Source organism: Zalophus californianus, chromosome 1 (genome assembly GCF_009762305.2).
Source record: "Zalophus californianus isolate mZalCal1 chromosome 1, mZalCal1.pri.v2, whole genome shotgun sequence".
Taxonomy (NCBI): Eukaryota; Metazoa; Chordata; class Mammalia; order Carnivora; family Otariidae; genus Zalophus; species Zalophus californianus.
The window spans coordinates 213760032-213781687 of NC_045595.1; the positions used below are offsets into that span (position 1 = coordinate 213760032).

A 21656-nucleotide genomic window follows, 5' to 3' on the forward strand; every position below is an offset into this window, starting at 1 on the left:
GTGAATACCGAATGCCCTTCCTGGGGTAAAGCAGTGCTCTCCCTCTGTTCCAGTGGTCGACAACAGTAGCAACTGGGCAGTGTGTGGGAAAAGCTCTGGTGTCATCTCCATGCCTGTGGTCGCCCAGGCTACTCACCGGGTCCACATGGAGGTGATGCCCCTCTTCGCGGGCTACCTGCCCCTTCCCGACGTCAGGCTGTTTAAATACCTCCCCCATCACTCTGCGCACTCCTCACAACTGGATGCTGGTAAGGACTCTTGAAGGGTGCGCTCACGGTTGCAGTGAGTGAGAGCTCCATGCGGGGAGGTGGTAACGTCGCCTCGTAGGGACCGGGCTTGCTGATCGACGGCGTGTTTGGTGCCAGTGGGTTGCAAGTTGTAGGCACCTGCTCCGAAGCCTCCACGGGTCCTCTGAGGGCCCATGCGCTAGGTTCTCCTTAAAGGGGCCACCTCACTTACTCTCGTGCTCTGAAGGTCGCTCGGGCGGCTCACTGTTCCCTGGGGTAGGTAGCCCGTCCGAGTCAGTGGGCCGTGTCTCACTTCCTGTGAATTTTGCAGATAGCTGGATAGAGAACGACAGCCTGTCGGTGGACAAGCACGTGGATGACCAGCTGGACAGCAGCAGCATCAAGAGCAGGGGCAGCGTGCACTCGGCCTCCAGCAGCGAGCACAAAGGCTTGCCCATGCCCCGACTGCAGGCGCTGCCGCCCGGCCAGGTCTTCAACTCCAGCATGGGCATGCAGGTCCTGGTCATCCCCAGCAAAGATGACCATGTTCTCGAAGTCAGCGTCACATGACCGTGCCTCGGGTCGGCACACGCCCTAGGCTGGGTGTGAGCGCACTCGAAGGGATCCTGGCTCCATTGCTCTCTCCATCGCAACATTCTAGCGCTAACCAGACTTTCGGTGATTCTGCCTGCCCACGGAAGCATCGGAGAATTTCAGTGTGCGGCCGGTCGGCTGAGTTACAGCGTTTTTTTTGTGTTGTCCATGGTGTAAGAGGACTCGTTACTCTCAATCTCCCCGTCCCTGTGTCTGTGCTGGTGTCCTGCGGTGTCCGCCCAGAGCCCCACTCCCTTCCGTCGCCCCTTCCCTGCTCCCGGAAGATGCGCACTGTGCCCCCTCGCCTGGTGGCCTCCCCGTCTGCTGGTTCCTTATGGAGTCCGTGTGCCTTCCAGGGAGACACACGGCACACCCTGCCGTCTTAGTTGTCACACGTGTGTGCCTTCCTGGTCACACGGCTGTCCTCCAGCTTCTTGACCGGGTGGATTTGTGAGTCTCTTGGGGGATAAAACACCATTTTTTACCTGAGAGGAGTCACTACTCTACTTTTCTAGAATAACACCCTGTTAGGGCAGGTCAGTGAGGCTGAGGGCTGGGTGGGGAGGGAACAGAACCCTTTCTGTGCCTTGGGGTGTCACACTGGGTGGACCTGGAGCCTCCATTAGCTGGAGCCATCTTAAAGGTACTTCGGGAAGATTAGACCAGGGCCTAAAGGACAACTTGGCATTGAAATAGTTTAGGAACAAATCTTTCTGGAACCCCTGTTCCCCATGATGTTGACTGAATGTCAATATGCACTTGAAATTAAGTATGTATTTATTTTTTAATTATTATATATGTGGGGGTTGATATGTTGTTTTGTTCTCGCCTTTAAAGTCTTGACATGTCATTGTCACTGTATAATCAATATGTTTCTTCTGCACCTTACACCCTAGAGATTAAGAGGCTCCATTTCAGGGGAGACTGGTGGGGGCCCCTCTCAGTGTGCTTCTAGTTTGGCTGTAGGAAGGACGAAAGTCTTGGAATATTCTCCGCTGGTCCACTAAAATTACAGTCACACCATACCAATGGATTAATTTGCTTTTGGTTGTAAATTTAATTGTACATAGGGTTGATTTATTATTTTTAAAAGTACAGACTAACTGATGTAATGTTTATGTATAAGTTGCACCAAAAATCAAGGACAAAATAAACGTGTGTTTGTTGTTACTGGTGTGAGAGTCACAGCTTTGTAAATAAGTGTTGGGTGTATGCAGCCTTCTCCAGCTCTCCAAAGCAATGTATTTTTGTACATAAGAAATAGAGAACTCTCACTGCCCTGGGAAAGTGTGGTTGGAATCAAGCTGACTGGACTGAGGCAAGCGAGTGTAGTCAGGTCCAGCAGAGGGTGCGGCCTCATGGGAATAACCTCAAGCATGTGAGCCCCAGAGGAAAGGCGCCTTTGCTGCTGCTGCCGGTCCCGCTGGTCACCGGCGGGAGAGAGGCTGGTGCGGCAGCGTGGCGGGCAGCAGGGGCCAAGGGGCAGCTCGGAGAAACTAGAGCAGAGCAGTTGTGTCCACGCTTCTCTGTGCTGTCTTTTCACTCACCCAAAAAATAAGGTGGTGTCATTCTCCCCACCCTGCCCCATGTCTTTTATCATTTACAGAGATTGGAAATGTGTAAAGAAGATCAATACTGGTGTGTTTATAAACTTTTCAGAAAATGATCTTCCTTAGGTGCACTTTAAAACTAGTAAGTTTATTAGTCAACTAGTTAGGCAAATTAGAACTTCAGAATCTAATGATAGTTTAGGGTTTCTAAAATAAGTTTTGTTTTATTGTAAAAATTGATGATTGCCCTACAGATCTGCCAAGCCCTGTGAATGAAGAGATCTTTGCGATTTGATTCTGTCGGAAAAGCCTCACACCGTGTATAATGTGGCTTTCCCTCTCACCCTCTGGAAGGTGGGGCTGTGATTCGATGGTTACCTTACTTCTGTTTGATTTTTTGTTTCTGGGTTCTAATCCCAAGATGAAATTCTCTAGTTGCATAATAGAGGGAAAAAATGAAGGAGAAATCCAGAATGTTCATGGTGGTTTCTTACTGTTTTCAATTTGTATAAAATCAAATTTATTGCAGGTTTGTTCCCTCCCCCATTACCCAAAAGATCTTTTGCAATCTAAGTTACATGGGTGCCTCTATTTTTATTTTGTTTTGTTCTACACAAATGAAAAATGTCACCTAAAAGTTCACCTTTTTTTTTTTTAAAGCAGTACTTGGATTTTTGTTGTCTAAAATAAAATAAGGCTTATGTGTTTGAGACAAGCTGGTTTTGTTAATAAAGATGTAGCAGCTGTTAAATAATTGTGAAGCCGGATATAGAATGTGCATCTAAAAAGGAGAATATGCAAACGTTTTACACATATTGTGGAACATGTAAATACTAGCAAATGGAAAAGGAAATAAGTTATAATTTTGGTGAATTTCATGGGGTTTCCTATGATTGGAAAAATTATAACTTTTGATTCTAATGTGGAAATTGTATTAATCTGAAAATGACTTTTACCTACAGTCCATTGTCAGCACAGCCGGTCGTGGGTTGGATTCCTGTACTAGTTAAGTCTTGGTTGATACCCTGTAGTTATAGCAGAGACAATACACACAGGCTTCTATTCAGTTTTTCTTTAGTGTTTAATATAAGATTGAGTTATAAAATCAAATTAAAGAAACACTCCAGATGTGTACATAAAATGAAAAGTTATGCTACTTTTTAAAGAACAAACTACGCTGATCTAAATGTTTTGCTGTCAACTGTGATCTTTAAAATAAATCCGTGATTTTGGAATTTGATTTTTCATGAAAGTGCCCCTTTCTCTAAATTTATTCATAGCGTATGTCAGGCTACAAGACCCGAAAGTATCGTTAATACAATTTGCTGGGATTCTGTGACTGGAAAAGGTGGCAAGTTGGTGACTTTGACACTGCAGGTATTAATTCCATTTTCATGGTTTACTATGAGAGTCATTTTTCACATTATTCTGTAATATATTGTTAGACTAAAACCATTGTATTAAGACTTTAAAATGTAAGAATTATAATTCTGAAAATACACATTTTAAGAAGAAACTTTGCTGTTTTGAACTTCATTCTTTTGCCGAGGAGCATGAAAGTTGAGTGTGTAAAGTTAAAGCATTTTCTTGTCTTCTCTCCCTAATCCTTGTTCCTGACTGATAGCCCAGATTATTTACTTTGTGGGGAGGGAGCATTAGGGATTTTTTTCATAATTCATCGCCCAATAGCCCACAGAACAAAGACATTTGAGTCTTCAGGGTTTGGGGTATTTTTTTGCAGACACCGCTTGACAAATTAACTGTGTTTGTGACCTTTGGTAGCATCTCTAATACAATTTCTTCGGCTTCTTCGGCGTTTCCTTGGTTTTGCCCCCGCCCCGTTCATAACGCAGAGCTATTAAGTGAAGGTGAAGTCCGAGTGCCTCACCTACTCAGAGCACGAACCTTCCGGGCGGCGGCGGCGGCGGCGGCGGCGGCGGGAGCCCTGCCCAATGGGCCAGGAGACCCGGCCTTGCTGGGTGAGGCAGGTGCGCGGCCCTGGGTATGGCTCCGCCTCCGGACGCGGTGGGGGCGTGGCCCGCGGTCTAGGATCCGCCTCGGGGCGCGGTAGGGGCGGGGTCTGAGGGCGGGGCTCCGCTTCAGGGTGCGGTGGGGGCGTGGCCCGCGGGGCTGGGTTCTGCCTCGGGGCGCGGTGGGGGCGGGGTCTGCGGGACTGGGCTCCGCCTTGGGGAGGAGACGGGGACGGAGCCTACGGGCTGGGCTCCGCCTCGAGGCGCGGTGGGGGCGAGGCCCACGGCCTGGGCTCCGCCCCGGAGAGGAGCCGTGGGCGTGGCCTGGGTTCTGGGCTCCGCCTCGGGGTGCAGTGGGGGCGGGGTCTGCAGGCTTGGGCTCCGCCTCGGGCGGCGCCGCCCCTCCGGGTCTCCTGGGGGCGCTGTGGTGCGCGGTGGCGGCCAGTCCCGGAAGTGCGTGCTTGGGGCCGACGGGCGGGGCGCGGCGGCTGCGCGGTGGCACACGTGTGGCGGCCGCGATGAAGTTCGCGTACCGGGTGAGCCCGGGCGCAGCCGGGGGGTCCGCGGCGCAGCGGCTGGGGAGCGGGCGCGGGGCGGGAGAGCGGGGCGTGGCCGCGCTGTCAGCCTGTAACCCGCGCGGCGGGCCGCGGGGCCGTGCGCGGCGATCCCCGGACGGGAAGGAGAGGGTCCCGGCCTCAGGCTTCAGGTGTGGGCGGGAGAGAACGGAGCCCCGGCGGGGTGAGCGGCGGCGGGCCAGCGCGGGCTTCCAGGCCTGGTTCCCGGCTCCATGCCGCGGGAGCCTGCCCTCCTCTTCCTCCGCGGGCGGGTCTCTCGGCCGCCCCGTGGGCGGGGACGCTGGAGGTTGACGCCGTCCCTGCCCCTGCTGTCTCCGGCTCGGCCTGGCCCCGGCCGCAGCGCGGGCCTTCTTCAGCGCCACGCGCCCTTGCCCCGAGACCCAAACCTGGAGCCGCGGGGTGGCGGCCCTCCGCCTTCCCGTATCCGGCTCGTCTCCGTTCCGGGGGCCACCTGCCCGTTCGGGACGCCGTCACCTAGCTCGCCTCCCTGCTTCCCCTGTTGTCCCCACGGTCATTAACATGGTCTGAAACGCGGGAATGGGTCACAGCAGGCCTCTGCTTACAGCCTTGCCAGCTGGCCGGGCGTCTCCCCGTGCCCTCCTGCAGCTCCAGACGCTGGCCCTGCCCACTCCTTCCGTCTAGGGCCCAGTCTAGGCGGCCCTCCAAGGGTCTGTCCCTGACCCACCTCCGAACCAGCTCTCCCTTCTCGTGCAGCCTTCCAGGCACTGCACACACTCTGTAATTAGCTCTTCCCTGCCCTGCCTGCCCGGGGTAGAATAGGAGGGCATCGAGGGCACAGACCCTGGGCACAGCGACATCTCCAGTGCACCCTTCAGTGCGCGAACCAGTGAGTTCATGGATTGGACTCCGGCAGGTTACTTTGCTGGGGAAGCGTTGAGCTCAAGATGCCGGGCAAGTGCTTTTCATTGCTCCAGCTTTTCTCTCCCTGCAACGTGGGTCCCCTTTCTGTGTATGGAAGCCCCCCAGATGCGCACAGTGGCCCTCACCCTCTTCTTTGGGGGCTTGGAGCCCCTGGGGATTGGGCTCACTTACCCTTCTTCTCTCTCACTGCAGGCTGGGCTGCATAGGTGGCCAGGACGTGTCCCAGGAGGGACCCCAGGAATGGCCAGGGGCCCGAGGGGAGGGGGGCTCTGTGCCGTCTCCTGGACCAGAGGCCTCACTTAAGCCTTTCCTGGAGTTGAGACATTTTGGGCTTTCGTTGTATTAAGATGGATTATTTTCTTTTCAGTTTTCAAATTTGCTGGGGACAGTCTATCGGTGTGGAAATTTGAATTTTACGTGCGATGGAAATTCAGTGATCAGTCCTGTGGGAAATAGAGTCACTGTATTTGACCTTAAAAAGTAAGTGTGTTGAGACGACTTTAGTAGCAGTGTGTTACAGCCGCCATGCTGTTAGGGCGTGCGGGCAAACTGACCGTGTCTCCCTCCTCTTCCCCTTCCTAGTGCCCCCTCCACCTCCCCGTTACTTAGAGCAGCTGGGTCAGTAGTGGGACTGGTTTGCTCTAGTCCCTTGGCTAAGCCCTGGGGTCTCGGTCACCTAGGTACTGGGTCTGGAGGCTGCCCTGACCCCCCGCTGGGCCACCGCTGTGCTCAGCGCAGCCCGGTTCTGCTGGCCAGTTTCGCGCTCCTCCCGGACGAGCCTGTGGCTCTGTTCCTTTCTCCTCAAGGGGCAGGACTCCTCAATGGTTGTCACCCCGTCCCAGAGTCACGTGGCCAGGGTGAGAGCCTCCTGTGGCGTGGCTGCCTGGACTTGCGTCCTGCTCTGCTGTTCTGCCTCCGCGTCCGTACAGTGGGACGATGGGCCCCATCCTCTCTGGGACTTATTTCCTGAAGCTCCAAATACCTGGGCGGGGTACCCTGGGCCAGCAGGCGAGATTGTCACAGGCCTGGAGTAAGGACCACACGCTCGGTGGAGGAAAACTAGGAAGTAAAATAATAAGGAACAAAGTCAGAATCCGAGCCAACGGTTGTTTGTTTTTCATGTTACTTATTTTCCCATCTCGTAACGACAGTTTTACAGGGTCGTGCAGTTCTTATGGTTAATTCCTTCCATTGAACTTTTAGCTCATTTCTAGTGGGGACTTTGTAACATTTGTGGAATCCTCTTGGGACACACTTCTACAACAAAATGGACAACCAAAGGCCCCCCCTCCCTTTTTGTTTACTTTTTTCGTGTGAGAGAGCGTGTGTGCACATGCGTGTGGGCGGGGGCAGAGGGAGGAGGAGGGAGGACCTCAAGCAGACTCCTCACTGAGCGTGGAGCCTGACCCGGGGCTCCATCCCACGACCCGGAGTTCACAACTTGAGCCAAAATCAAAAGTCGGACGCTCAACCGACTGAGCCACCAGACGCCCCAAACCAAAGCCCATTTTTAAGGTTTTGAATACACTTTGCCAAATTTTCTCCAGGGACCTGGTCTTATTTCCTCTTCTCCAGCAGGGAGCTGGGGACAAGCTGTGTGCTCTGGCCCTGGAGCTGGCCAGGGACAAGAGGGGGGTGAGGGGGTGGGTGGCCTGAGGCTGCCCCTTCCTCGCCTTACGACTGCGACCAGCTACACAGTTGTGGTTCTTGTCTTTTAGCAACAAATCCAACACTCTGCCCTTGGCTACTCGGTACAATGTCAGGTGTGTAGGGCTGTCCCCAGACGGCCGCCTGGCCATCATCGTTGATGAAGGTAGGCACCCTTGACCGGGAGGCTGCAGTGCAGACAGCTGGGGGGACAGGCAGGGCAGGGGTCATGGTGACTCAAGGCCAACACCAAGTCCCTCTGGGGTTCTAGGCTCCCCCAGTCCTCTCCCCCAGTCGCTTCCTTGCCTGGGACCCTCGTGGGCTTTGGGGTGAGGGCATGTGTGGGGGATGTGGACGTGCCCGGGTGTCCTGCCGGGCTGGGCCGTGGCCGTCCTATCTGGGGCGACTACACATTTGCCTCTCTCCCTCGCTGCAGGGGGGGACGCGCTGCTGGTCAGCCTGGTGTGCAGGTCCGTGCTTCACCACTTCCACTTCAAGGGCTCAGTGCACAGTGTCTCCTTCTCTCCTGATGGCAGGTGGGGGCCTGGGGCTTGGGGCAGGGCGTTCTCCAAGCCCAGGCTCCATGATGGGCGCAGCAGGGCTCGGGGGCTCTTCGGAGCGGAGATGTCAGTGAGGGAGTCTGTGCGCGTGCCTCCTCTGGGCTGGGGACAGTCTGTCGGTGTGGACTCTGGGCTCCTGCAGGCCCATGTGGCCGCAACCTCTGCTCCCCTCCGCCAGGGCTGGTGCTCCCATCTTGAGTGGGAGCTTCTAAAGGTTCTCGACCAAAACCACTTCCAGAAGAGTCAGGGTCCTCAGAGGGTCTTGCGGCCTCCAGACAGCAGAGCCACAAAGGAGCCCCTGGCTCTGAGTGGCACTGACCCCCAGCTTTGAGGTCCACAGTGAGGAGAATGTGTGCGGACAGGGTCCTTACCGGACCCAGCCTTGCCCCGGGTTCAAGGGCCCCAGGAGAGAGGGGGGCTCGTTCCCAGGTTGCTCACACCCAGGCTGACCTGGATGTGCTGTGGCGGGGGCGGCTCTGGGTTTCAGCTGTGAGCCCCCATCCCGTGTCCAGCCTCAGAAACCCCTTAGAAGGCAGTGGCCATCCTCTGCGTCCGTTGTGTGGAACCCGTGTTGTCCTTCCAGCTCCCCCAGGGCTGTCCAGGTGGGGCCTGGCCTTGACGGCTGTCCCCCACACTGGCAGGAGTGCCGGGGGCGCCTGTGCTCCATGGCAGTGGGGCGGCTGGGTTCAGGGTCCCTGCAGGAGAAGACGGGGGTCGGGGGCCGTGGTGAGGCTGGCCCCCACATTCGCCTCTCGTAGGAAGCTGCTCACGGCAGGGGCGCTGTCCTCAGAGGCTCTGAGCTGGTCTTGGGACTACATGGGTGTTGGATCCTGACGGCTCCCATTTCTGCGGCAGGAAGTTCGTCGTCACAAAAGGCAACATCGCTCAGATGTACCATGCTCCCGGGAGGAAGCGGGAATTCAACGCGTTCGTCCTGGACAAAACCTACTTTGGGCCGTACGATGAGACCACGTGCATCGACTGGACAGACGACTCCAGGTGAGGCCCGGGGCTGGGGCCGGTGTGGGGGAGGAACCCCTGTAACCGGCCTCTTGTTGGATGGGGAGCCTTGGAGACTCTTGTCGAATCCCAAAGTTTCCTTTTGTAATGGTATCTCTTGAGCGTCCTGTGGGGCTGGAGACCATTTGGGCTCCTGGTCGTGAGTTCGGCCTGCACCAGCCTGGCATCTGTCTTGGGAAACCAGAGCACAGGGTCGGGAGCTTGCCACGCGTGCTAGAATCCGTTCTGCCAAATGTCCGGAGCAGCTCTGTCCGTGGGAGGGAGGGTTGTGGCGGGGGGGGGGGGGGGGGGGGGGCTTCTCCCAGCAGGGGGCCGGCCGCGTCCTCTTACGGCTGCACCCCTCACCGCCCTGAAAGGCTGCTGGCTCGTGCCCAGCTGCCCGCAGTCTGCGCAGGGGGAGGTGGGGGCTGGTGGTCTGGGCGGGTTTGTATGGCGGACCACCCTGGGGGCGGGGGTGGGGCGCCCTGCCGCCAAGCCTTCCCGCCTCTTCAGCAAGGCACCACCTATTCTTGCGTCTGGCCGTGTTTGTGCCATAAGCCGGGTTCCCTCAGACTGGGGTCACGGGGAGCCAGGGAGGCGTGAGGAGCAGGGCTCCCCACGTGGCACCCAGTGGGCTTGGCAGTCGGCTCTTAGGGCTCCCTGGGGCTGCCGTCCCGTGAGGGACTGCTTGGTGAGGAGGGGTGGTGACGCGTTCCCTGAGCAGCACAGGTGGATGCGGCCGACGCTCGGCGGGAGATGCAGGCCGGGCAGACCGGGGCTGGTCGCCCTGGGCGACTCCCGTGTGCTGGGGTGGCCTTCCACCGTGAGCCCTGAGGACGCGCCCTGTCTTCTCCGTCCAGGTGCTTTGCGGTCGGGAGCAAGGACATGTCCACGTGGGTGTTTGGAGCTGAGCGCTGGGACAACCTCGTCTACTACGCGCTCGGGGGGCACAAAGACGTGATCGTGGCCTGCTTCTTCGAATCCAGCAGCCTAGACGTACGTCCCGTGTCCGGGGCGTCTCGCCCGCTGGATTCCAGATCGCAGCCACGTGCCAGGCCTCCCCCTGTAGACACAGGCGCCCTCCCGCGTTACCCGGGGGTGTTTAGGAAGTGGCGGCACCTGTTGGCTGTCCCTTGGGCCTCGCCCCTGCCAGCGCTCGGGGCAGGCTCTGGTGGCGCGGGGTCCCCCACGTGGCCGGCGGGGCTGGGGCTGGTGTCGGGGCGGGCCGCACCCAGTCGCAGACACTCCCTTTTACAGCTGTACACACTCAGCCAGGACGGCGCCCTGTGCGTGTGGCGGTGTGACACCCCCCCGGAGGGCCTGCGGCTGAAAGCCCCCGCGGGCTGGAAGGCGGAGCTGCTGCAGGGGGCACGGGACGAGGACGAAGAGGAGGCGGAGGAGGAGAACGCCGTCCGGGCGAAGGCCGCGCCGGCTGCCGCGGAGCAGCAGGGAAAAGTGAAATACTCTCGGCTGGCCAAGTAGGTGTCCCCCGGGGCGGGGGCCTCGCACCCTCGCGGCTAACGTGATGCGGAGGCGCGGACAGTGGGCCCGTCCCGGGGGAGGGGGTGGCATCCTCGGGCGACAGGGAGTGAGAGGCCAGGGCAGCAGGGCCGCGGGTCCCCTGTGTAGAGCCGGGGCCCGTGGCCTGGGGGTCCTGGGTGCAGGCTGAGATCAGCCTGGTTGTCTGGCGCTCTGTCCGCAACTCTTCTGATCACCCTCCTGCTTAGGTACTTTTTCAATAAAGAGGGAGATTTTAACAATCTGACAGCCGCGGCGTTTCACAAGAAGACCCACCTCTTGGTCACTGGCTTTGCCTCTGGGATCTTCCACCTTCACGAGCTCCCCGAGTTCAACCTCATCCACTCCCTGAGGTGAGCGCCCCACCCGGTGCCGTGGGGGCCCGCGTGTGCTTACTGACCCCGCAGGCCCGACGGCGGGGGTGTGCACACACGGCTGTGCCGTGTGTGTCCCGCTGCGCGGGGTGAGGGCCGTGGAGCGGCCAGGTGGGCGGTGGACAGAGGGGCTCGCGGTGCCGCCTGCCCGCCTTTCAGACACTGTGCTCTCCCGCTCAGCATCTCTGATCAGAGGATCGCTTCCATCGCTCTCAATGGGTCCGGAGACTGGATCGCCTTTGGCTGCTCAGGTTCGTCTCAGTGTATGGTCGTACGAGAACGAGAAGAGAGCTGCTCTCCGACCGCCGACCGTGGCCCACCCCCCCCCCCGCCCGCCAGCTCCTGGGAAAAGCCCCTTTGACGGCCCAGTGCGAGCAAGCACAGTGGGTCCTGTGGGAGGGAGCCATGGGGGTGCAGAACCGGCGCGCCTCTGAGGTGCGACCACCTTGTAGACTGAGCCTCCGCCTCGGTCGGCCGCGGGGCCTGCAGCTGTGGGCTGAGCCCGTGGCTCGGTCGGCCTCCTCCCCTCCCGCACTGACAGCTGTGGGCTGAGCCCGTGGCTCGGTCGGCCGCGGGGCCTGCAGCTGTGGGCCGAGCTCCCGGCTCGGTCGGCCGCGGGGCCTGTGCTGGGGGCCTCTGGGGGCCGCAGCAGGTGCCTGTGAGACCATGACTTGGGAGGTCAGTCTCTGCGGGGTGCCCGCTCTCAGGTTAGCGTGATGGGGGCACTTGCCTTGCTGGCTCTGAGGTCAGGGTGCCGGTGCCCGTCCCCCCGTGTGCTCTGCAGGCCTGGGCCAGCTGCTGGTGTGGGAGTGGCAGAGCGAGTCCTATGTGCTCAAGCAGCAGGGCCATTTCAACAGCATGGTGTCCCTGGCCTACTCCCCCGACGGGCAGTACATCGTCACCGGCAGTGATGACGGCAAGGTGGGGCTCGGCGGGCAGCAAGGGCTGCGGCGTCTCGTCCTGCTGTGCCCCCAGGGACGGAGAGCCAGGCCCCGACTCCGGGGTTCAGCCTGGAGCGCACGGGCTCACCCCGCTGCGTCCAGGCTCGTGAGGAGATGTTCAGAGACTACCCGGAACTGGGTGGGGAGGGCGGGCCGGCTATCTCTCCGTTTCCGGCTCGGCCTGCGCGCACGCAGCCGCTTGGCTGCGGGTTGGTGTGTGGGGGCAGCCACGTTCTGTGGGCGCGTGCTTGCTGCGCCTCTTGCGGTGACAAGGCTGGCGAGGGGCTGGTGGGGGCCCGTGGGGCAGGTGCGTGCACGTCAGGGGGGTCCTGGTTGAGGCGACCTGTGTGTGCGTGTGCGCGTGTGCGCCTTCCTGAGCTGTGGCCAGCCCCGCTGCTCATGCCCTTCCCGCTGCAGGTCAAGGTGTGGAACACTCTCAGCGGCTTCTGCTTCGTCACGTTCACAGAGCATTCGAGTGGGGTCACTGGCGTGACCTTCACGGCCACTGGCTATGTCATTGTGACCTCTTCCATGGACGGGACTGTGCGTGCCTTTGACCTTCACAGGTGACCTTCCCGCTCAGTCCTCTGGGTGGGCCGTGATAGTGGGGCTGAGGGGCCGTGGGCTTGCCAGGAAGCGCATAGCGTAGACGGGCTCAGGGCAAGCCCGAGCCCTCGGGGACTCGGGGCGTCGGGGCTTTGTGAGCCATGCCAGCCAACTGCTGTCTTCGGGCAGGTACCGGAACTTCCGCACCTTCACGTCCCCGCGGCCCACCCAGTTCTCCTGCGTGGCTGTGGACTGCAGCGGGGAGGTCGTTTCTGCCGGGGCCCAGGACTCCTTCGAGGTCTTCATCTGGTCCATGCAGACAGGCAGGCTCCTGGACGTAAGGGCTGAGTGTGGGGGGCCGGGGCGGCGGGGAGGGCACCTCTGCGGACCCGAGGGGCTGAGCAGCGTGTTCTGGCCGCAGCTCCTCCCCTCCCGCACTGACAGTGAGACCCTCGTCAGCCCGCCTGTCCCGCAGCCTGGGTGTGCGGGCCTGGTACGCCCAGGCCCCCGAGGCTGTGTCGTCACACTGCTCTCTGGGCGCCGTAGGTGCTGTCTGGTCACGAGGGTCCTGTCAGCAGTCTGTGCTTTAATCCCGTGAGATCGGTCCTGGCCAGTGCCTCCTGGGACAGGACCGTGCGCCTGTGGGACATGGCGGACAGCTGGAGGACCACGGAGACGCTGGGCCTGACCTCGGACGGTGGGTGCATGGGGGATGCGGGTACGAGGTGTCACCCGGGGAGGGAGCCTCATCCATCCGCCTTGGTGGCCCCGTTCTGTCACTCGGCGTCGGGCTCCTCTCTAGGAGAGCGAGCCGGGCGCTCCCTCCTGAGCCGCCGTCCCTGAGAAGCGGCCGGTGCTCTGTCAGGCCGAGCCCTGGGGAGGACCCTGAGGCGACTGTAGGTGCAGGAGGCCGCCTGGGGACCCACCATCTGCGTGTGTGGGTGAAGCCGTCCTGCCCCGCGGGCCCCTGGGATCCGCGGGCCTCCACAGTGTCGCTGCTTGTCCGCCCCACCCGGCCCTGGTACGTGCTTTTAGCAGCCGGTGGATGGCCTGGGTCTCTGCGGGGCCTCCACACTGACCTCCAGCCTCCAGTTAGTCTGTTTGTAGTCTGTCCTGCGGTTCTGTCAGAAGCACCTCTTGTGACCTCCGGGTGCCTCTCCCCTGCCTGGCCTTGTCCCTCGCCCGTGCCCTCCCAGCAGGCTGGCCTTGTGCCTGCCCTGGGACCCCACCTGGACCCTCTTGCCCCTGCCCCCCCAAGGTGGTTGGGGCCTGGGGGCCTCCCTCGCAGGGTGGAGCTTCTCTGGGGAGAGCCGGGGGCCCCCCGCCCATCGGGCGCTGACTCAGGGAGCTGGGGCCCGCCTGGCTTTTCTGACTTTGAGGTAGGGTGAGGGCATGGCGGGCGCAGCTGCCTGCTGGAGCCTTGGCTCTTCCTCTGGCCCTGATGATGTGTCTTTCTTCAGCTCTGGCTGTGACCTTTCGCCCTGATGGTGCGGAGCTGGCTGTGGCCACCCTGAACTCCCAGATCACCTTCTGGGACCCTGAGAACGCCGTGCAGACGGGCTCCATTGAGGGCAGGCATGACCTCAAGACGGGCAGGAAGGAGCTGGATAAGGTCACCGCCAAGCACTCAGCCAAGGGGAAGTGAGTGCCTCGGCGAGCCGGTGTGGCGGGTCCCGCCCCGAAGCCCGGGGGTTCCCCGGTTCATCCGTAAACTCATCTGTCCTTGTGTTTTTCGGGGTGTGTGTGTGTCTTGGGAGGTTCGGGGTTCGCTTCTGTGAGAAACCGGAGTGTTTTTCAAAGCGGCTGTGCCACCCACAGGGGCCGCTTCCCCACACACCAGCAATACCCGTTCCTGCGTGGTGTTTAAACGACAGTCCCCTAGGGCCGGGTGTGAGGCACTGTCCGCATGAGGTTCTGCCTCTGTTCCTGAAGGCTGGCGCGGTCCAGCGTCTTCTCGTTCGCACGCGGGGTCTGGAGAAGGTCCATCGGGGCATCTGCTCCCTGAATTGGCTTGCCTTTACTGTGGCGTCGTGACAGTTCACGTATTCGAGATGGACGATGCTTGACGGATCTGGGGGTGGAAATTCTTTCTGCCGTCAGGGCTCCCCTCACTCTCGACGGTGTCTTTGGAGCACGAACGCGTTCAGATTTGGTGAAGTCTTGTCCAGTTTCCTTCTGCTCGCGCTCTTTGGCGTCGCTTGTAACACCGTCGCACGTCCTGTGAGCAGCCGGGCCAGTGCGTGCCCAGCTTCTGCTCGCGCGGGGCCGAGCCGGCACCCCTGCCAGGGGCCACTGCTCGTGGCAGGCAAGGTGGCCTCCTTGTCCATCTGGCTTCGAAAAGGAAACCCTGCCACTTGAGCCACGTGGGCCTCCCGTGAAAGGGTCGCGTCTCTTGGGGAGGTCCCTCCTGGGGGTGCTGCGGCCGTGGAGCAGAGCAGGTGACGGGGTCTTTTGAGGCTTGGGCCGGAGCCCTGCCGAGGCTGCTGGGGGCGCTGTTTGCCTCCTGGGGCTCGGGGGGAGCACCACACGTCGGGGGTCTCTGGGTGGTGACTACACTCGTGCTCCCTCTGCTTCAGGGCCTTCACCACTCTGTGCTACTCTGCGGACGGCCAGAGCGTCCTGGCGGGAGGGATGTCCAAGTTCGTGTGCATCTATCACGTCAAGGAGCAGATCCTCAGGAAGAAGTTTGAGATCTCCTGCAACCTCTCCCTGGACGCCATGGAGGTGAGGGAGCACTCCGGTCTGTCTGGCCCGGCCCTGCCCTCCACGCCTGCCGGCCCCGCTGCAGGGCGAGGCCCGCCCCCTCCTGAGTGACTCCGGGGGCACGCTTGCTTGTTGCTTCCCTGCGGATGGGCAGGCGGAGCGAGCAGACGCCCCCGTGTGTGCCGGCCCCGCAGAGGCTCACGAGGGCCCTTGCCAGGGCTGCGTTAGAGTCCGAGCCCGCCTGCAGCAGGCTCTGAGGGCAGGTTCCTTCTCGCCTGGGGTGAGGACGGGCTTGTCGCTGTCTCGGGATCCGTGTGTCCCATGGGTGTTTCCCACGGAGCTGCGTCTCCTCCGGTGTTTGTGTCACGTGAGCCAGGCAGGGGCTGGGGGCCGGCTCACGCCCTCCGCCTGATGGGTGAGACACCTGGGGTTTTGTCCTTCTAGGAGTTTTTGAACCGAAGGAAAATGACAGAGTTTGGCAACCTGGCGCTAATCGAGCAAGACGCTGGGGTGGACGGAGCTGTGATACCACTGCCGGGTGTAAAGAAAGGTGAGCGGGGGGCCCCTCGTCTCCCCCGAGGTCCTGGCCGCAGCAGGCTGCCCTGCCCACCACCCGTTTTTCCGGGTGACACGGCTTTGCTCTCCTACTGGGGCTGCGGTGATTGGGTCCAGGAGCTCTTGTCCCACACGGGGGGCCCGCGGCCCCCTTGCCTGTCTGGGCCTGTGGCTTTGCTCTCTGGCCGCCGCCCAGCCCCGTGCCTCGCGCTCGCCCCCATGTGGCCACAAGGAGGACTTCAGGGTCGGGGCTGGGCAGTCGAGGAGGCCCAAGGGGGGCACACCCCTCACGGGGACAGGGCAGGAAACGGGGGGCCCTTAGGCCCTGGTAGACCGTCAGGAGGGGACATCTGCCAGCTAGAAAGTCGGCGTGCGGGCCCTGGACATGCGGCTGCCCTGCCCTGATGCCGGCCTCCCTGCTGGTGCCGGCCTGGGCCAGCTCATTCCAGCCCTGGCTCATGCCACTCCGAGTGCCCGGGAGCCCAGCCTGCATGTGGGGGAGCGGGGGCGCCTCAGCGACCAGCTGGGTGATGGGAGGACTGCACCATCGATGTGGGCTGGAGCAGCCCCTGCCTGTGCCACACGTGTTCTCGGGCATCTCTTAATGAAAACAAGGTCCCTAACTCCTCAGGGATGTGCAGAGGTGGTTCTCAACCTGTCTGGAGACATTTTGAAGGTCACGATTTGAGCAGAGCAGGTGCTGTGGGCGTTGAGTGTGGGGAGACCAGGGGGTCTGCTGGACCCATGAGGACGCAGCCCCAAAGTGTTGGTCATCCTGAGGTCAAGAGCCCCCAGCAGAGTATTTTTGAGGAGATAGGTGGCCTCCAGAGAGGAGCCCGACTTTTCTCAGATGATTTGTGTGTCCTTGAATTTCATACCCCAGGAACATGTCATCCCTTAAGCAGCAGATATGAAAATAAATTTGCAGAAGGGATTCACGTGGTGATGCCCAGTGAGGATGTGCCTCCACTGCACAGAGCTGCCTTGTGCAGTCGCATGACTTGTGCACTGCACAAAGTGCTGGGCAAAATGGGCTGGTGGGGACCGGGGCCACCCTGCCTCACAGCCCTGGGGCTGGGCCAAGGCCTTTGCCAAATGTCTGCTGGCCAAGTTGAGTGGATGCTCCTGGGAGCGGGGGCTCCAAGGGCTCGTCTGTGGAGGCCTGCGGTGCCCAGGAAATAGCTGCTGGGGCCCTGGGCCAGGACTCATCTGCTGCATGTGCATACAGAGTGGGAAGGCTAGGGGGCAGGGCCGCTGCTCTTGACGGGCCCAGAGCAGCAGGGGGGGCCCTCCTTTTGTCCGGTGAGTGGTAAGAGAGGTGCCACCCTGTTTTCCAGGTGACATGAGCTCTCGGCACTTCAAGCCTGAAATCAGGGTGACATCGCTTCGCTTCTCTCCCACCGGTGAGCCCCGAGCAGCAGGTTGTTGGTGCCGGGAAGGGTGGGGGTCAGTCCTGCTGGGCTTCTGGGCCCACGGTGTGGGCCTGTCACCTCTGCTCTCAGGGACAAGGTTGGTCACAGCTTTTGGCTGGCCCTGGGCCCTGCTGTTCTTCAGGGGACACTGAAGGGGGTGGCCTCAGACCTGCTGGGTATTGAAACGGGAGGCAGGCACCCGCCCTGAGCACCACTCGGGTGTGCAGTCGTTGGAGGGGCTGCGGGGGAGGGTCTGTGCCCCTGGGGCCTGGGACCATTAGGTAAATGCGGTCCCGCGGAGCGAGCAGGACAGAGGCTGGTGGCGGGCTTGTCTGCGGGGTGATGGCTGGCCCTCCCCTGCATCGAGCGAGTGATGGGAGCCGCGGGCCGCAGTGTCTCGCCGTGTGCCGCTCTGCGAGCCGGGCTGCAGACCGTGGCCGGGGACGACTCCGGCAGCCCTTCGTTTGGGCGCCTGCGGATTTCCGGACCGCCGTGCTGGTTGTGCTGTGCGTCTTCCCTGGGCCCCACGGTGCCGCTGCAGCGTCTCGGCAGAGGCCGCATGGCCCGCAGAGACGAGTGTGCGCCCTCACGGAGGAGCTGACCAGGGCTGGTGCAGGCAGACGGCATGGAGTGTGCACGGGTGTGTCTGCTCCCCCCAGCGACCCCGGCGCCCCTCCAAGAGGAACCGGCGGCTGGGGCGGGAGTGGGAGGAAGGCATCCCTGTGCACCTTTCTTGCTATTGCGCTTGGGGTCACGAGGACATACCCAGTACCTGTTCTTTAAAAAGGTGGGGAAAAGGGAAAATCGGTGTTTAGGAAGGCCCTCGACGGCTTGGTTTCCCAGGGCACTGCTGGGCGGCCACCACCACCGAGGGGCTCCTCGTCTACTCCCTGGACACCCAGATGCTGTTTGACCCATTTGAACTGGACACCGGCGTCACCCCCGTGAGGATTCGGGCGGCCCTGCGCCAGCAGGACTACACCAGGGCCATTCTCATGGCCTTCCGCCTCAACGAGAGGAAGCTGCTGCAGGAGGTGCTGGAGTCGGTGCCCTGGGACGAGGGTGAGCCCCGGGACAGGGCCCAGGGCGGGCCGTGAGCACCCACGTCTGTGCCTGGCGGTCAGGGTCTCGGGTCCCTGCAGAGCTGTCCTCACCTTTTCTCCTGATGGGAGAGTTCTTTGCAAAGTGAGCCTGGCTTTGTCCTTTTCCTGCAGTCGAAGTTGTCAGCTCCTCGCTTCCTGAGTTGTACGTGGAGAAAGTGCTGGAGTTCTTAGCTTCATCCTTTGAAGTGTCTCGCCACTTGGAATTCTACCTCATATGGACTCAGAAATTGCTCCTGGTGCACGGGCAGAAGCTGAAGTCCAGGTAAGAGGCGCTTTTCCCGCGCGGTCAGCTGTGAGTCCTGTCACTCGGCTGGGCTTTGCAGATCAGAGGGGGAGCTGTGTGCGCGCCCACGAGAGGGGCCACGTGGCGTTTGGCTGAGGCCGTGCACTGAGGCAGGTCTCCTTTGCAGAGTGGGGAAGGTGCTGCCGGCCGTTCAGTTCCTTCAGAAGAGCATCCAGCGGCACTTGGACGATGTCTCCAAGCTGTACGTGTTGCTGGCGTTGTTGGCGGGCAGGGCTGGGGTGGCCCCATCCCCTGCTGGTTCCACACGGGGGGCTGCCCCACGGTGGGACTTGAGGTGGGCCAGCTTCAGGCGTGGCCGGGAGTTGAAAAGAGAGTGCTGTCCCAGTGAAACCACTGGGGTGTCCGGGGCGGTCTTCGGGGCCCGTGGCCAGGTGTCCCCGCTCCATCCCCAGAGGCGTGTTTTCTGCCCTTGCGGGTGTCTGCCCAGTGTCCGTAGGCAGAGGCCTGTTCTGTCCTTGACGGCTTTTTCAGTCTTTAGGAGTCTAGAACAAGCTCTTCCTCTTGGAGGCTTTTCTTCTGAGAGTCCTGACCACCCGCTGGGACGCCATGGGGGGCATGGGGGGCCTGCGTCAATTCTGTGTGCCTGGGAGAGCCTGCTGTTTGTTGAGGCCTCCGTGAGTCTGCAGAGCTCAGTCTGGGAGACCAGTTCCTTGTAATTTGGCATTCCCGTAAATGCATTGTTCCGGGACTCCTGCATGTAGTGACCTGCTGCTGATGCATAGGACGCAGCTGTTGTGTATTAATTTGGGCGGGGGGCTTGAGTTACGTTGCCAAACGTGGATTTTGTTTGAGGTTTCTCACAGGGACGGTGGTTTCCTCGTTAGTCCTGTACCTTTAGCTCTTACCAGGGGGTTTCCTGTGGGAAACAACGGTGTGATTTTTCTCTTTCCTTTGTTCACATGGGGAATGACCTGAGCCCAGGTGTCCTCTCTGCTCACGGCTGTGAAGCTGTGCGGCAGCCCCTTCCTCGGGCTCTGGTGGGACCGGGGAGGCCGCGTGGGTCACCGTGGCGGGTTGCTCTCAGGGTCACAGAGAAGGTGCTTGGGCGCCAGGTGAGCCAGAATCTTGATACGAGAGAAAAGCTGTCGCTTTTCCTGACGGGACTCCTGTGCACTTTTAACAGGTGTGACTGGAACTGCTATAACATCCAGTACGCTCTGGCCGTGTCCAAGCAGCGGGGCCTAAAACGCCCCTCCGAACCGCTGGGAAGCGACGAGGAAGCAGACGCGTCCGATGACACTCTGCACCTGCTCGGCGCAGGACAGGGGGATGGGGACGGGCAGCTGGTGTAGGGCCGGCCCCGTTCCCAACCCTGCTTGTTTCGGTTAAGACCCCCGAAGAGACGGAGCCCCGTGGCCTGCGCCCGGGAAGCGAGTGGGAGGGCGGTGCAGAGACACCCACGTGGAGGACTCGCTTTTCCTGTAGGCGCCAAACACGGCTGCAGCGCCGGGGCCAGCCGCCCGCTCCCCAGGCCAGCACCGGCTTGGCACACGGGCCTGGGGACCCGCGTGGTGTGAGCAGAATGAACGTTGTTTGTCTACTGTTGGAAACGCCTCTCTAGAGACGTGAATGGGGTCGTTTTTATAGACTGGAACTTTGTATGACCGATATTTATATTTTTAATACAGTTTTGATGATAGAGATGAAAAAATGAGGTTTTGTGAGATAAAAGTACGGATTGAATCTGAACTCTGAATTGAAAGTGTTTATACCGTATCCTGGGTCATGCAGGGGGATTGGGGCCACCTGCCTGTTGGCCTCTCTGTGCTGGGGGGATGAGTGAGCAGGGCTGCTGGAGTGCTCACCACGCCCCAGCCCGCACGGCCCCCACCCCTGGCCACCTGCCCCCAGAGTCTCTGTGCACTCTGACCTTGGAGGGGGATGCCCTTTGATCCCTGGGGCTGGGACTGGACGGTGCTCTCGGGGAGCTCACTCAGACCTCCGGTGCCAGCTCTGCAGGGCCACATGGAGGAGACGAGCTGCTCTTTCCTGCCAGGCCCCGTCCCTGGTCCCCGGGGCTCGGTGGGGACAGCCTCCATCCAGGAGCAGGAAAATGAAAATGCCACCCAGCTGGGTGTAGCACTTTCCCTACAGCGGGTGGGCACAGCGTCCACTGGATCCCAGCCTGGGGCTCCCCAGAGGTGCTGCCAGCTCCCCAGGTGGGCAGTGCCAGGAGCTGCTGCCTGTGCCCGCTCCTGGGGCTCTATGACGGGGTCTGTGCACCCACGGTGCGTGTGCTCGGGGCCCTGCTGTCACTGGGGGTCTGTGCTCACAGCTACTCCCTGCAGCTGAGGGTAGAACACTGTCTGGTCTAACCGACTCCTCGCCTCTGCCTTTTTGGTAAGTTCACGTGTGCGCACTGACGTCAAAGTTCACAAAAGGAACACTCTCCTTTCAAGCGGAATCTGGAGGCCAGCAGGGGGAGCCCTCAGGCCTGTCCCTCCCGGGCACCTGCAGACCCCAACGGGGAAGGAAGGTTTCCTCCTCTCCCCAGGGGCAGCCCAGTCAGTGAGAGGCCACTGCACTTCCAGCTCCCAGTTTACTCCAGTGGACTGTTTTTACAACAACCGCGCGCCCCCTTTCCTCTATAAAAGGGCCTCCTCTGTTCTCCTGACTTGCCTATGGTTTCAGTTTTCCTGCAGCCTCCTTTTCATGGGCTGCAATTCTCTGCTGTTTTCCAATGAACGCATTTTTGTTGGTAAAACTGTCAGTGTTATTTGTAAGGTTAAAGTGCAGCTGAGCAGCCCCCGGAGGTGCAGACAACTGGGAGGTGGGGGCTCTGCAGGTCCCGGAGCTGTGGCCAGCCTCCTACCTGCTCAAGGCCTGGCAGGAGCAGCGCCTGCCATGGGGCTTGGGAGAGAGGCAGGCTCTTGGCTCCCAGACCGGCTGGATCCGAATCCGCATCTAGCATTACCTTCCTGAAAGCGGAGCCGACTCAGTGCAGGCTGTGGCCTCATCCCCATGACCCCGTGTCTCCTGCCAGCTCGCGCTCCGGACGTGGCCCTGAGGAGGGAGAGGGATGGACGGGCTGGCCCGCGGGAGAAGCCAGGATCCCCACGGGAGAATTCCCAGCTGCGGGGAAAGGAGGGAGAATGGCTGTCCCGGGTCCGTCGGTAGAGATGGAGGGGTCCGGGATGAAGGTTCAGGAGTAAAGACCAGGACTGTTCCAAGCTCGTCTTCGGTTCCAACTTTTATG

At 60.5% G+C, this 21656-nt stretch overlaps 2 protein-coding genes across 11 annotated transcripts in view; both read left to right on the forward strand.

Annotated features, from left to right (window-relative positions):
* The window catches only part of TRAPPC10 (trafficking protein particle complex 10), an 87939-nt gene extending 85948 nt beyond the window's left edge, over window positions 1-1991 (forward strand). For all 7 annotated transcript variants that reach the window (XM_027583623.2, XM_027583624.2, XM_027583629.2 and 4 more), the window contains 2 exons: window positions 54-248; window positions 559-1991. In XM_027583623.2, coding sequence (XP_027439424.1) covers window positions 54-248; window positions 559-797 — 434 coding nt within the window. In that variant the 3' untranslated portion in view covers window positions 798-1991. The remainder of the gene's footprint in view (window positions 1-53; window positions 249-558) is intronic.
* Window positions 1992-4795: 2804 nt separating this feature from the next.
* PWP2 (PWP2 small subunit processome component) lies at window positions 4796-20149 on the forward strand. 4 transcript variants are annotated; one of them, XM_027583915.2, is made up of 21 exons: window positions 4796-4877; window positions 6166-6278; window positions 7517-7611; window positions 7882-7981; window positions 8861-9004; window positions 9865-10000; window positions 10262-10482; window positions 10732-10875; window positions 11077-11147; window positions 11681-11817; window positions 12255-12403; window positions 12573-12720; window positions 12930-13080; window positions 13844-14024; window positions 14960-15107; window positions 15531-15636; window positions 16979-17044; window positions 17897-18115; window positions 18268-18418; window positions 18567-18641; window positions 19584-20149. In XM_027583915.2, exons 1-21 carry the CDS (start codon window positions 4860-4862, stop codon window positions 19750-19752), a joined length of 2742 nt encoding a protein of 913 aa, XP_027439716.1. In that variant the 5' UTR covers window positions 4796-4859; the 3' UTR covers window positions 19753-20149. The 4 variants fall into 4 exon arrangements, with proteins under 4 accessions (XP_027439716.1, XP_027439719.1, XP_027439718.1 ...); XM_027583914.2 differs by lacking the exon at window positions 4796-4877 and adding an exon at window positions 4942-5828; XM_027583918.2 differs by lacking the exons at window positions 7517-7611; window positions 7882-7981.
* The last annotated feature ends 1507 nt before the right edge of the window (window positions 20150-21656 follow it).